We start from the raw sequence: 11,646 nt of genomic DNA on the forward strand, positions 1-11,646 counted from the left end.
CCAAGCCCGGTTGCTGCGCCTTGCTGATGAATCATACGTCCGTGTCGGTGTCCTGGAATCAGTCAAAGCAAAAATTGCGTCGACTCAGTATCTTATATTCAGAAGCCAACTCCAGGATGTCGATCCTCGTCTTTTCCACCATTCTTTACTTATCAGAGCAAAGTCAGATCTACGAGATCTGGACAATGTCGATGTCGCGAGAAGCGCCCCTTGTCGCGGAACAAGGGCCGCACATGCACCTAAACGGCTCGCCTCGAACTTCCAAAACAAAAAGACGAGCTTCGAAACCCTCATCTTCAAAGACTTCATCGACTGAGCAATCCCTATCGAGTTCACCGACCTTATCTCCCATGCTCACTGGGCTACTGAAAAAGGGCAATCCGTCAAGAATTCCCGTCTTTGTGGCCTCGCTCGGCAATCCGAAACCATACCTGAATACCTTACACTCAGCTGGGCATACGGTGCTCTCCTACATCGCGTTAGATCAAAAGTACGACGAATGGCGCTCCTTCGCAGGCGGACAAATTGCCGATAAAAATCAAGTACATTTTTCGCTCCTAGGTGGCTACGCCGCCCAAGACGATGCCCTTCTCCCTACGTTGTGGAAATGCGGCGCGTTGATGAACGCATCAGGCCCGGCGGTTAAGAAGGCTTGGCTCAAATGGAAGCAACAGAATGGTCTTGACAAGAGCGATGTGGCAAGACTGGTCATCGTCCACGACGAGCTGGAAAAGGACTTAGGTGCCATAAGCGTGAGAACAGACCCCAAAGCCAGCGCAAGGGGACACAATGGCATAAAGAGCGTCATGGCCAGCCTGCCAAATGAACGTTTCATCAGGATTGGCGTAGGCATTGGTCGACCGGATAGCAGGGATAGGATGACAGTGTCAAATTATGTCTTGCGGAAGATGACGGCTAAGGAAGAGGTGGTATTGGAGAATGCCGCGAAGAGGGTACAGCAGCAGATTGCTGAGATCGAGGAGGGTGCTGTAGGATGAGTCCGACACATGGAATATGCAACAACGAAAAAATAGGCCACCAGCGTAATCGATGCCACACGCCATGTATTAGTCCAATAGACGTGCGGTCGTCGTAAAGGTCTCAGGGATAGACATCTTGCGTTGTCACTCGATTGACAGCAAAGCCTTTCAAAGGCTCAAGATGTTCGCGCTGCCTGGCATATGGAACGCTTGCTCAAGGCTCGGTTGCAATGAAGAGAGGCACAGGCGATTAAAGTATATCCAGAGGTTGCTCAAAAACATAGTGTATAAGCATGAGTGAACAAAAATGCTACATTCCATCTCCTCCATCATAACTCCGCCACCTCTTCTTCCACCACTTCCGCAGCTTAACCCAATTGGGCCTTGTCTCGCTACCAGGGGAAATCTCTGTACGCATTTCGTTATTTTCAAGCTCGTCGCCCTCCGTGTCCTCGCCATCCGTTGGATCTGACGGTGGAGGAGATGAGACAGAAATTTGGCCAGTGATCTTCTTTTTGTCTGAACCTTGATGATTGAATAGCCTCCATGGCAACTGTGTGATACCCATGACGCTAGTTCGCCGTCTGTTGGGCAATGTTTTCGATCTATGAGGGCCGCTCATGCTCCGTCTGTGCGACCTCAATGTAATGGGTGACCGTACTGAGTGCGGCGACTGCTCCACGGAGAAGCGGCGTGAACCGGGGCGGTCGTTCAGCTCATCCCATAGATCTATCGTGCTGTCGTCTTGTATGGTAGATATGCGACGCAACTTTGGAGAGCGCAACGTAGAATCTCTTTGTTCGGTGTGTGCTCGAGGCCGCGATGGACCAGTCTTTGTTCTTAGGAGAGGTGTCTGCTCATGAGGCCGTCGGCCTTTTACTTGTTCAATTGCCTCTTCGTCATCAGCTGGTCTGATCAGCAATTCATTTTCGTCGTCGCTCTCTGGTTCGTTCTGGAGGCCAAACCCAGGCTGAAGCATCGTACGTGGTGTGACAACTCGCGCCTTCGCCTTAACATCAACAACTGATGGGCCTGGCAAATCATCGTCGGCTTGTAATCTCCAGCTGAGCGCAAACACGCCGCCAAGAAGGATCACGGTACCGACAGCAATGAGCGCGGCGTCCCTGACCGGTAGTCTAGAGCTCTGATCGAAGTAGATTAGACCGTCTAGGATAGCAATAACGTTGTATACGCAGAAAACAAACGGATATAAAACACTTGTCGAGCACATCTTAAGGCCCCGGTGTAGGAAGTACAACTGCGCGAGGGCAAGCATGACAAGCCCTACTAGAATCATCCAAGACTGCCACTGGTTAAATTGGTTGACGTGATCGACGATTGTGCGCACGAGCAGTTCAACTGCGCTTTTGGCAAGAAGTAAGGTATGCGCTGAAAGAATTCCTGAGATCCCGCCGTACGCCATGCCGCGAATGATTCGTACTCGGTGTGTTTGTCGAGGGTGTATTCTCTTGAGTATGAACATGCAGATGATCAGAATAACAACGATGAGAAAAGTGGAGGAGAGCCATAGTATGAACTTCCAACGCCCCAAAAGCGTAAGAAGTTGGCTGAGGCTGTGCGACGGCTCGGTGACTGAACCGAATATTCCTATGAGCGCCGCGCCAGCGGCTACTAGGACGGTCCCGACGAACGAAAAGCGGGTGAAGGGTTCGCCGAGTACGACTGTTGCGCATATCGTATTAAAGACCAAACCTGACTTCGAAACCGGTTAGCATGCACATGGTGGATGATTTCGTTTGCGACATACTGCTTGCAACGTTGACAGCACTGGTAGAGGTAAGGTGGTTATCTGAATGCTGCTGCCCACGATGTTAGACACCAGGAACATGAGCATGCCCAACTTCAACTTCGTTAGCTTGTTGCAGAAATATCTGTTCGCACTTGATGCAACCATACCTGCCACCTCCTCCGTCTATATGCTGGCCGAAGCACATGGTCAGCATGTTCTTCTTGTTTCTGCTCTTCGAGTAGATGCGACTTCCGTTGTTGCGTCAAACCGATGCTCTGCACGCAGGTCGAGACTAGGCCAACGAGGATGCCAAGCTACAACGCAGTACTCAGCAAGCGGCTTCACATAGCCATGCACATGAAGACGCATGGAGGACATCTGGACAAACATACTGCTACGCTGGCGCCGGGGGACAGTTCGATGCCCATGGCAAGCAAAGCCGAGACGAGCGCGAAGTGCTGCCAAGAAGTCCAGAGCAAAAGGCTGCTTGCTACCTGCTCGGAATCATGCCTTCCATCAGGACCAAAAACTAACCGCTGTGATGGTGTTGGTGTGGTTTAAAGGCCGAGGCGTTCGAGACAAGAGACGTGTGTCGGATGCCGGTGTTGCAACCAGTTTGCAACGCTTCCGCGGGGCCAGCGCACATGCGCAAAGGAGCGGTAAACAAAGCCAAAGCTTAGAAGACGGAGACCGGCGTGTATGATGGCCGGGACAGACACGCGCGCGAAGTCGAGAGATCGTGTGGAGGTCGAGGATGGGAAAGTAGGTTTCACCGCATAGCCCAGGCGGCAGATACAACGGAAGCAAGCCACTAAGTTAGCTGCTGATGGGGGGACGTCAGAAGCAGGGCCAGGAAGCCGCACCCACTAACTCGGCCCCGTACTCACCACGCACGCATCCGCCACGGTCAGTGGCCAAAGGCCTAATCACGTCAACTGATCAGGGCAAGGTCCAAGGAGGGCTTGCGCTAAACTGCTTCTGGCGTGCATGCTTGGGACGGCTCCAGCTGCTGCGCATGGCCCAAGTCACCCAGTTATCGCTCATCTCGGTCAGAGCTTCGAGGCCCGTAGAACTAGCACCCACTCTAGACCTGCTTCAAAACCACATCCCCCACCACCACAACCCTCTCCGCATTGCGCCAGACACGCTTGTTGCACGCCTCGATTGACAATTCTGAGCCAGGACAGAGCCCCGTACGAGTCTGCAACATGTCGCAAATACACGCAATGTCCGACGACCAGGTCCGTGCCTAGCTATCTACACCTTCACAGGCAGCATCATGGGACAGCGAGTTCGAAGCAGACAGGAGTGATGGCTAACCTAGCATTCGACAGGTCGCCGGCGAGTTGAAGAAGATGACGGCTTTCATTCGCCAGGAAGCACAAGAGAAGGCAAAGGAGATCGAGATGAAGGCCGACGAGGAATTCGCCATTGAGAAGTCCAAGCTCGTCCGCCAAGAGACGGCCAGCATCGATGCTGCGTACGAGAAAAAGTTCAAGCAGGCTTCCATGTCACAGCAGATCACGCGTTCCACGGTCGCTAACAAGAGTCGATTACGCATCCTTGGCGCTCGCCAGGAAGTTCTGGACGACCTGTTTGAGCAGGCCAGTGTCAAGCTGAAAGACGCCACCAAAGATAAGAAGAAGTACAAGACAATTCTCAAGGGCTTGATCCTGGAGGGAATGTACGCGCTGAACGAGCCAAACCTACTCGTTCGGGCGAGGAAGGAGGACTATGATCTGGTGAAGGAGGCTATGAAAGAAGCTGAAGCCGAGTACAAGAAGGAAGTTGGCAAGGAGAGCAAGTTGGAGCTGGATGAGGCCAATCCGCAGCCAGTGGATTCGTGTGTCTTCCTTCCAATAAAGACGTAACCTACGTTATGCTAACATCGTCCTTAGGGCTGGCGGTGTGTCCGTTGTCAGTGGTGGGGGCAAAATTGATGTCAATAACACGTTCGAAGAACGTCTACGACTTCTTGAATCGGAGGCCCTACCCAGCATCAGATCAACGCTCTTTGGCGAAAACAAGAATCGAAAATTCCGCGATTGAGTGGTCTATAAGAAGACAGAGGAATTTCTTAGAGCTTCGTGGGAAAGGCATTCAATTGCGCTAGGATTCGGTTTCTTCGAGCGCTGTGTCAGACAAGTGTAGTCTCCTTTTCATGTCGGTCGCATTTGTAGCACTGTGTACAGTACAGAGGGCAAATAGATATCGAGCAATCTATATTAGCGAAAATTTATGACCCAATTACATTGTCCATATATACTTTTTGAGCTTTGTTAAAAGCTCGCAGCGCATCCGTGGAAACATTTCATGGGACCTGTCCGCAAGGCTGAGGCGCTTCGGCCGACCCCTGCCAAACACCCAGGACTGGTGAGCTTCACACAACTGTCCAGATCGCCAAATATCATCACATCCTCAGACACCAGCGAGCAAAATGCTAGTCTCACTAACCGTCGGCAAAGTCGACGCCGGTATGGCCGTCCTCTTGACGGAGGACAAGAGAATCGTAAGGCTCCCTCGCTCCTGCAATATGTCACGGCGCATTCTCGCGGCTGGAGCCTCCACTAACCTCATCGTGTTCGTTTACAGATCGAGTTTCCCTCCATTTTGCTCCCTCCAGACATATCTTCAGGTTCCATAGTAGATATCACCGTAGCGCGGAACCATGCGTCAGAGGCCGCCGCACAGAAAGCCTTCCATTCGCTCCAATCGACTATCTTTCAGACCTTCGGCGTGCACTCACCCTCGCCGCCCGTTCTCCGCTGCAGAAATGCAACACAGACCTCTGTCGTTCTCGAATGGGATCCAATCGAGCTTGCCACTGCAGAATTGCGCAGCTTGAGTCTATACCGTAATGGTACCAAGGCAGGCTCGATACCTCGACCTAGTGAGATTACAAGCACCAAGATCAGCGGATTGGCCATAGACACGGAGTACACGTTCCACCTGGTGCTCAAGACTAGCGCGGGTACATACAGTTCTGAGAAGCTGGTTGTGCGCACGCACAAGATGACAGAACTCCATGGCATCACCGTGACGCCGGGCATTATGCCTGCAGCGCTCAGGGAATCTCTAACGCAAACGATCGAGAAGATCGGTGCGAAGCTGATCGATACCGTGAGGATCGACACCACTCACTTTGTATGTACGGAGGGAAGGGGACAGGCTTGGGAAAAAGCCGTAGAAATGAACATCCCCGTCGTGGTGCCGGACTGGGTCAAGGGCTGTGAGAGAGAAGGCAGACTCGTGGGTGTGCGAGGCTATTACCTGAACGCGGATCCTAGACTGCGACAAGTCGGACCCAGCGTTGTGCAGGCACAGCAGCAGACGCCCGCAGATCATCCTATGCGCAGCCCACCACCGACGACGCAAGTCACGCCGCCTACGCCGGAGAGACCCACCAAGGATCGTAAGGATGAGACGCAAGACGGCAGGCCGAGAGCAAGCGACGAGCCGCCGACCCCGCCACCGAAGACGGACGGACAGGCAAGTGGTAGCACGACGATGGTAGATCGAACGAGCCAGGCGCTCCAGAAGGAAATGGGCGAAGGGGCGAAACGGAGTGAAAGTAGCGAGGAGGAGGAAGAGGGTGCCGGACCAAGCGGCCCAGAGAGAAAAGCCTCTCCTGCATCGGGCGATGGCAATAAAAGAGCTACTGTTGAAGATGATAAGAGCGAGAGTGGTGATTTCGAGACCGTCGCCCTGTAGCGACTGGGACGTACCAACATTCCAGCCGCTCAGCCCGGCAGCCATGTTTACTCTGCCCTATACCTTCGAAAGCGAGAATTCGTCCTTTAATCGTCGAGAACGTTGTCAAATGAACACAAAAATAGCTGTGTCCTGTCCTTGTGAAGGAAAATCGGCCTCTATTTGAGTCGACCGCTCCGCCATCTGCGTGTTACGTACAGTACACATAACTGAAAACTAGAGCTTGGCTCTTCTAAACATACTGAGATACAATCCACCGATCTATAATCTAGCAACGTTCTCCTTGTGCTTCGCCTTAAGCGCCTCCCAGTCCTTTCTCTCAAAAGGGACATACGCGTCGGGATCACCACCGGAACTGGGCATGTGGCCTACGCCTGCTGGCCACCAATACATTAAGTCGCGACCCTCAGCTAGCGCATCCTTGAAGTCCTTGCCTTTTCCATAGATTGCGTCCAAGTCGATACCATCCTTCTTTAGAGGAACCTTGTTTTGCTTCTGGTTGTGCATGGCCGTTGAGCCGCCGGGTTGGAGCCGAATGAACACGGGAACGGCGTATCTCGGTAGGTGCTCGAGCGAGTACTTGAGCAGCTGCTTGAAATACGCAGCGTCCGGCTTGGTCTCCGGCGTCAGGCTTATCGCGGCTGTGCCGGCCCTGCCGTCGTGTCCGGGAACAAGAACGCCGTAGACGATCGCTTCCACCATGCCCGGAGAATAGCCTAGGCGCTCAGACACATCTGCCGTCGCGACATTTTCCGATTTCCATCGGTATCTTTTTTGTATGTTAGCATCGGCTAAGACTGCGCAGGGTACCAGCGTTGCAGGTTTGAGGGTCCAGAGGTTAGAGGACTTACGTATCACCAAGTCTGTCCATAAAATACCACCTTCCGTCCTTATCTCTTCTTAGCGCATCACCACTTCGATACCAAAGATCTCCCTTCTTGAACAGATCCTTGGCAAACTTCTTGTCCGTTGCGTCCTTATTCTTCCAGTAACCAGCGAAGGCCTGCTCGTTCGGAACCCCAACAAGCATCTCTCCTCCCTCTTCAAGAGACTTTCGCTTGCCAAAACCTGTCTTTGGGTCTCGCCATAGATCACCGGTTTCATGGTCGATCTCTGCAGCTACGTAGAAGTTCCGAAGTAAGAATCTAAGGATACCTCCGTGTTGGCCTACGCAGGCATCTGTAAACGGGCCTCTGGAAATGTTCAGTAATGAAAAGACACCTTCTGTGCTGTTGAAGAATTCGGCAATGGTATCAATACCGAATCGCTCTCGGAAGCGAACCCAGACCTCAGGCCTCATACCATTGCCAAACATGACCCGTACTTTATGGTCCTTGTCTCGTGGACTTGGTGGTGCGGCAAGCAGGTACCTCGCTGTCTCACCAACGTAGACAAACGCGGTTGCATTGCTGTCCCGAATCTCGTCCCAGAATTTACTTGTGCTGAACTTTTTGCCCATGCATACAGTCACGCCCGCCATAAGTGATGAAACCATAGCCACACCACCTGTACCGTGATACAGAGGCATACAGATATAATATCTGTCTCCGTTCGGACCTGGGTTTATGCCGATAGCCCTTATTCTGTTGCCGCCTAATAATGATCCCCGACCCATGCCGAAAGCAACAGCCTTGGGATGCCCTGTCGATCCACTGTGCAAGAATTCTTTGAGTCATGTAAACAAGGAGGGGAAAGGGTTTGACGCCTTACCTCGTGTAGAGCAGGCACATTGGATAATCTGCTGTCATTCCTTGACGCAGCTTATCGTCTGGTCGCCGCGCAGGCAGAGCATTTATAGATGCCCTTGTTGCTTCGTCCAGAATAATGATCTTGAGACCAAGCTCCCCTTCCACGATCGATCTCATCTCTTCAACTCGCTGGCAAACCTCGGGGTCCCAGTCTACGACGACGATCTTAGCGCCGCTGACCTTGATGCAGTGCACCAAAGCATCACCGGTAAGGTGGTAGTTAATCAACGCAGGAGCGCATCCTATGCTCCAGCATCCAACCCAATGGAACGCCATTACGGGCGTGTTCGTGAGAATAGTCGCAACAAGCTCCCTTGGCTGTACCCCCTGTGATTGGAGGAAGGCTCCATATCTGCAGGCTTGGTCGTACGTCTCTCTCCAGGTGTAGCAGCCCTCCCGTGACCAAATGCATTCATCGTTTGCAGGCATCTGATTGACTTTTTCTTCGAAGGCATACCACAAGCACATGCGATCCTTCTTTTGCAGGTCGATGAGGTGCCGCTCAGCGGCCTTCTGGCCTAAGATACTACGGACATCCTGGCGAATTTGATACTTGCCGTCAAGGTACGCGGCAACGGCTGCTGCGCCAGCAATGGTTGGTATAATGGCTGTGCGGCAGACGGGTCAGCATGGCTGGATTTCCAAATTGCATCAAGGAGAGAGGGCGCTCAGCTCAATCGAACGTCGATGTACGTATGCATGTTTTGGTTCACTTCACCTGGAAGCAAACTTTTGTTCCAAGGCGTGGGTTATGCAGCGAAGCCGCCTCGGTAGTGAGAAACGAGAGGGACCAATAGTCTGCCGCTCCTGGCTTTGAGATGTGCTGCGTAGGAGGGAATGCGCGGGCGTGTGGGAAGGGGCACTTACGGATTGGCATCGTCCTAGTGATCGCAAATGATCGCTATCCAAGTTTCCGATTTGCAGAGAGAGAATGCCAACGAGAGACACGCAAAACAAGAAAGACAAGTACCGCCTGAACGAGACGGTCAGATACAGCTACTCAGCTAGCAGGGCCGTCAAGGTGCAAAGTGCCTCGGTCGGGAGATCTGCTCAACCAACCAGCCCCGCGAAATTCAGCGCCACCCTGCTGTCGCGAAAGGGGGACCCCACCTGAGCGCGCGCGGGGAGGCCGGACAAAGAGCGGGCGGCTCCCATCGACGTTCGGGGCCGGCATCGGCAAATCGATGCCTGCGTCAATGCCGAACAACACGTCTCTGGCTTGTCAGGCATGACAAGCATCCACTGTTCGATTACAGGGGTGAAACAGATATAAACGTTCCATGCTGTCTCTGCAATTACGCATCGGCAATTTCACGCCCGCTTCACTGAATCAGCAACCGGACATGCGCAGAGGCTGTGCACCGCTTGCTGTGGGCCACTTGTTTAAAGTCCTCAAGGGATGTCGACCAGAGATCTTTCGTTGGAAAGGGGGGGATGCCAATGCCTTTGACGTACTCATTTAGCTCCCCTGGAGGCGTGTGGTGTCATCGTCTCTTCTATGCATCTTCCAAGCCTCAAGAGGTTTCTGCTACTTCCAAGATGTTTCTGGACCGTCATTTCGCCAGAAATGCACTGCCCAGAACCAAAACGGTGTCGAGCCCAATCTTGGACGTAGAGAGAGGGAGAGAGAGGGAAGAGATAAATGATGCTCAGGTCCGTGCCGTTCTTACCTGCCGTCGTTCACGACATATTGTTGTGCTTCTCGCCTTTGTGTGTTCTCTGTCAGATTCTCTTGCCCAGAGCGCATCGTGATCTGTTGTTTGCCGAGTCTTCAGAGTTCTGAATCTGCATTGATAAACGGTATGAGCAGACCCATGACTGAAGAAGACCTCACATTTGACCCAGATCCCCCTCCTTCTGAGGGCTTCGTTCGCATCACCAGCCATGCAAATGCAGCGGAGGCGTCCTCCATTGACGGTCCACGTCGCGTTCCGAGCGAACCATCAGCTGTAGGCGACGGCGAAAACCATCTAGAGGAGCCTGCGGCAATGAGAAGCTCAACCGCGGTGAAAAACCTGGGTACTCTTGGCCTGCCACTTGGATCTGATCATAACAAGGATCGTGAACCAAGTGAGGCCACAGAAGCCCAGTTTGTTATTGGATGCACATTTTGTCGGCGACCCCAAGCAGGTTTCACGGAGAAGTTCAAAGTTTGCTCCCGATGCAAATTTAGCAATCCGTTCATGTTGTACTGCAGCAAGGAATGCCAGCGGAACGATTGGTCGCGACACAAGAAGATATGTGGTATCTCTATCGACCGTTCTACCCAAAGACCTGTTCAAGTGATGCCAGCACGCATGACAAACTATCAGTGGGAAATGCCCAGTGGTCCCGTCGCGTCATTTCACAACATCCTAGTTCAGCATCAGAACGAAGAACTTACGTACAAGCTTGTCATTGATGCGTACCGCTTGCTGGACGAGGCAAAACGAAACTACAACCCCTCTTTCTTCGATCTCCAGGCTTTCTTCCGCTGGCTCGACGGCTACTCATTTGAAGGGCTGCAGCAGTTTCTGAGCAAAACTCTAGATGATGACATTAAGACCAAATTCATGCCAGACTGGTGGAATGAGGAACATCGAGATGTGTATGTTACCCGGCGAAAGGACGGACGACCAATCCAAGCACTTGGACAATGCTCCGAATACGAGGGCAACTCCACCACCTGCATTCCAATGTCTACCAACAGCAGCTAACTTGGCTTTCAGATGCGAACGGTACGCAAAAGAAAAGTATCATTGGAGCGATATTGATACAAACGTACCACGCGAAATCAATGATTTCCATCGATATGGCGGACCTGCAGTGCGCCTGCCTCTCCGACTTGTGGCGAGCAAAATCCACGAGCCCATCACGGATGTAAACCTTCTCCATGTTTTAGACGGACTCAACGCACTAGACTACATGGCACTTATTGGCGAAACAACGTGGATATAATTTCTGGAAAACGGCTATATCTAATCCTGACAGCCTATCACTCAAGACTTAAACCACTCCTATTGCGACTGTTTGTTCTTGGGCGCTTTTTCATATTCTTTATTTGGCATTCGACAACATAACCCTTGTAATATACGCATATCTTCAGCAATAAATTGTGTCCACAATATGAGCAGTGGCATGAACGTACGCGCATTCTTTCGTTCAGGGAAGCCTGGAGAGACTGGCTGGTGTTAAAGGGGCAAGGCTAAACTATCAGCTGTTGCAGGGAGTTCACGTTATGTCCATCGTCTTGTAGAAACCAATTATGTCACACAACGGGGGCTTTGCAAGGATTAACAGTGTGCGCCTGGTTCGTAGGACGCGAGAAGCTACAGCTGCCCAGGCATTGTCCGCCCCAAACGAGGCTACGCCCGCCCAACTCTCTTATGCACTCCACATGAGCGACCATATATAAAAGCACCTCGCATACTTCGAAGCTGTCGTCGTGCGAGTTGGAATCGAAGCAACTAGAGTTTCT

At 52.2% G+C, this 11,646-nt stretch overlaps 6 protein-coding genes across 6 annotated transcripts; 4 read left to right on the forward strand and 2 right to left on the reverse strand.

The window, feature by feature from the left end:
- Positions 1 to 252: 252 nt before the first annotated feature.
- On the forward strand, positions 253 to 1,308 carry PV09_00385 (uncharacterized protein). Its single transcript, XM_016353121.1, has one exon. The coding sequence runs from the start codon at positions 351 to 353 to the stop codon at positions 996 to 998; it is 648 nt and encodes a 215-aa protein (XP_016219378.1). The 5' UTR covers positions 253 to 350; the 3' UTR covers positions 999 to 1,308.
- PV09_00386 (uncharacterized protein) lies at positions 1,205 to 3,529 on the reverse strand. The gene is made up of 4 exons (XM_016353122.1): positions 3,123 to 3,529; positions 2,898 to 3,044; positions 2,749 to 2,841; positions 1,205 to 2,697 (listed from the first exon to the last, which is right to left on the reverse strand). The coding sequence occupies exons 1-4, from the start codon at positions 3,156 to 3,158 to the stop codon at positions 1,291 to 1,293; spliced, it is 1,683 nt and encodes a 560-aa protein (XP_016219379.1). The 5' UTR covers positions 3,159 to 3,529; the 3' UTR covers positions 1,205 to 1,290.
- A 208-nt stretch (positions 3,530 to 3,737) lies between these two features.
- Positions 3,738 to 4,977, forward strand: PV09_00387 (uncharacterized protein). The gene is made up of 3 exons (XM_016353123.1): positions 3,738 to 3,971; positions 4,065 to 4,573; positions 4,629 to 4,977. Exons 1-3 carry the CDS (start codon positions 3,939 to 3,941, stop codon positions 4,777 to 4,779), a joined length of 693 nt encoding a protein of 230 aa, XP_016219380.1. The 5' UTR covers positions 3,738 to 3,938; the 3' UTR covers positions 4,780 to 4,977.
- Positions 4,978 to 5,120: 143 nt separating this feature from the next.
- On the forward strand, positions 5,121 to 6,736 carry PV09_00388 (uncharacterized protein). Its single transcript, XM_016353124.1, has 2 exons — positions 5,121 to 5,239; positions 5,323 to 6,736. The coding sequence occupies exons 1-2, from the start codon at positions 5,168 to 5,170 to the stop codon at positions 6,439 to 6,441; spliced, it is 1,191 nt and encodes a 396-aa protein (XP_016219381.1). The 5' UTR covers positions 5,121 to 5,167; the 3' UTR covers positions 6,442 to 6,736.
- PV09_00389 (uncharacterized protein) lies at positions 6,466 to 9,215 on the reverse strand. The gene is made up of 4 exons (XM_016353125.1): positions 9,057 to 9,215; positions 8,152 to 8,797; positions 7,293 to 8,093; positions 6,466 to 7,210 (listed from the first exon to the last, which is right to left on the reverse strand). The coding sequence occupies exons 1-4, from the start codon at positions 9,064 to 9,066 to the stop codon at positions 6,703 to 6,705; spliced, it is 1,965 nt and encodes a 654-aa protein (XP_016219382.1). The 5' UTR covers positions 9,067 to 9,215; the 3' UTR covers positions 6,466 to 6,702.
- Positions 9,216 to 9,785: 570 nt separating this feature from the next.
- PV09_00390 (uncharacterized protein) lies at positions 9,786 to 11,247 on the forward strand. The gene is made up of 2 exons (XM_016353126.1): positions 9,786 to 10,776; positions 10,898 to 11,247. Exons 1-2 carry the CDS (start codon positions 9,992 to 9,994, stop codon positions 11,124 to 11,126), a joined length of 1,014 nt encoding a protein of 337 aa, XP_016219383.1. The 5' UTR covers positions 9,786 to 9,991; the 3' UTR covers positions 11,127 to 11,247.
- Positions 11,248 to 11,646: the final 399 nt, after the last annotated feature.

This window comes from Verruconis gallopava, assembly GCF_000836295.1.
Source record: "Verruconis gallopava strain CBS 43764 unplaced genomic scaffold supercont1.1, whole genome shotgun sequence".
NCBI lineage: Eukaryota > Fungi > Ascomycota > Dothideomycetes > Venturiales > Sympoventuriaceae > Verruconis > Verruconis gallopava.

Bases quoted from the DNA above. Each gene is read 5' to 3' on its own strand.
- PV09_00389 (XM_016353125.1), bottom strand. The intron at 8,094-8,151 runs GTAAGGCGTCAA...ATTCTTGCACAG, and splicing joins ATGTGCCTGCTCTACACGAG to TGGATCGACAGGGCATCCCA. The intron at 7,211-7,292 runs GTAAGTCCTCTA...CATACAAAAAAG, and splicing joins ATGGACAGACTTGGTGATAC to ATACCGATGGAAATCGGAAA.
- PV09_00386 (XM_016353122.1), bottom strand. From the start codon at position 3,158: ATGGGCATCGAACTGTCCCCCGGCGCCAGCGTAGCA. The intron at 3,045-3,122 runs GTATGTTTGTCC...ACTGCGTTGTAG, and splicing joins CCCCCGGCGCCAGCGTAGCA to CTTGGCATCCTCGTTGGCCT. The intron at 2,842-2,897 runs GTATGGTTGCAT...ACGAAGTTGAAG, and splicing joins ATAGACGGAGGAGGTGGCAG to TTGGGCATGCTCATGTTCCT.
- PV09_00385 (XM_016353121.1), top strand. From the start codon at position 351: ATGCTCACTGGGCTACTGAAAAAGGGCAATCCGTCAAGAATTCCCGTC.
- PV09_00388 (XM_016353124.1), top strand. From the start codon at position 5,168: ATGCTAGTCTCACTAACCGTCGGCAAAGTCGACGCCGGTATGGCCGTC. The intron at 5,240-5,322 runs GTAAGGCTCCCT...GTTCGTTTACAG, and splicing joins TGACGGAGGACAAGAGAATC to ATCGAGTTTCCCTCCATTTT.
- PV09_00390 (XM_016353126.1), top strand. From the start codon at position 9,992: ATGAGCAGACCCATGACTGAAGAAGACCTCACATTTGACCCAGATCCC. The intron at 10,777-10,897 runs GTATGTTACCCG...CTTGGCTTTCAG, and splicing joins AATGAGGAACATCGAGATGT to ATGCGAACGGTACGCAAAAG.
- PV09_00387 (XM_016353123.1), top strand. From the start codon at position 3,939: ATGTCGCAAATACACGCAATGTCCGACGACCAG. The intron at 3,972-4,064 runs GTCCGTGCCTAG...AGCATTCGACAG, and splicing joins ACGCAATGTCCGACGACCAG to GTCGCCGGCGAGTTGAAGAA. The intron at 4,574-4,628 runs GTGTGTCTTCCT...CATCGTCCTTAG, and splicing joins AATCCGCAGCCAGTGGATTC to GGCTGGCGGTGTGTCCGTTG.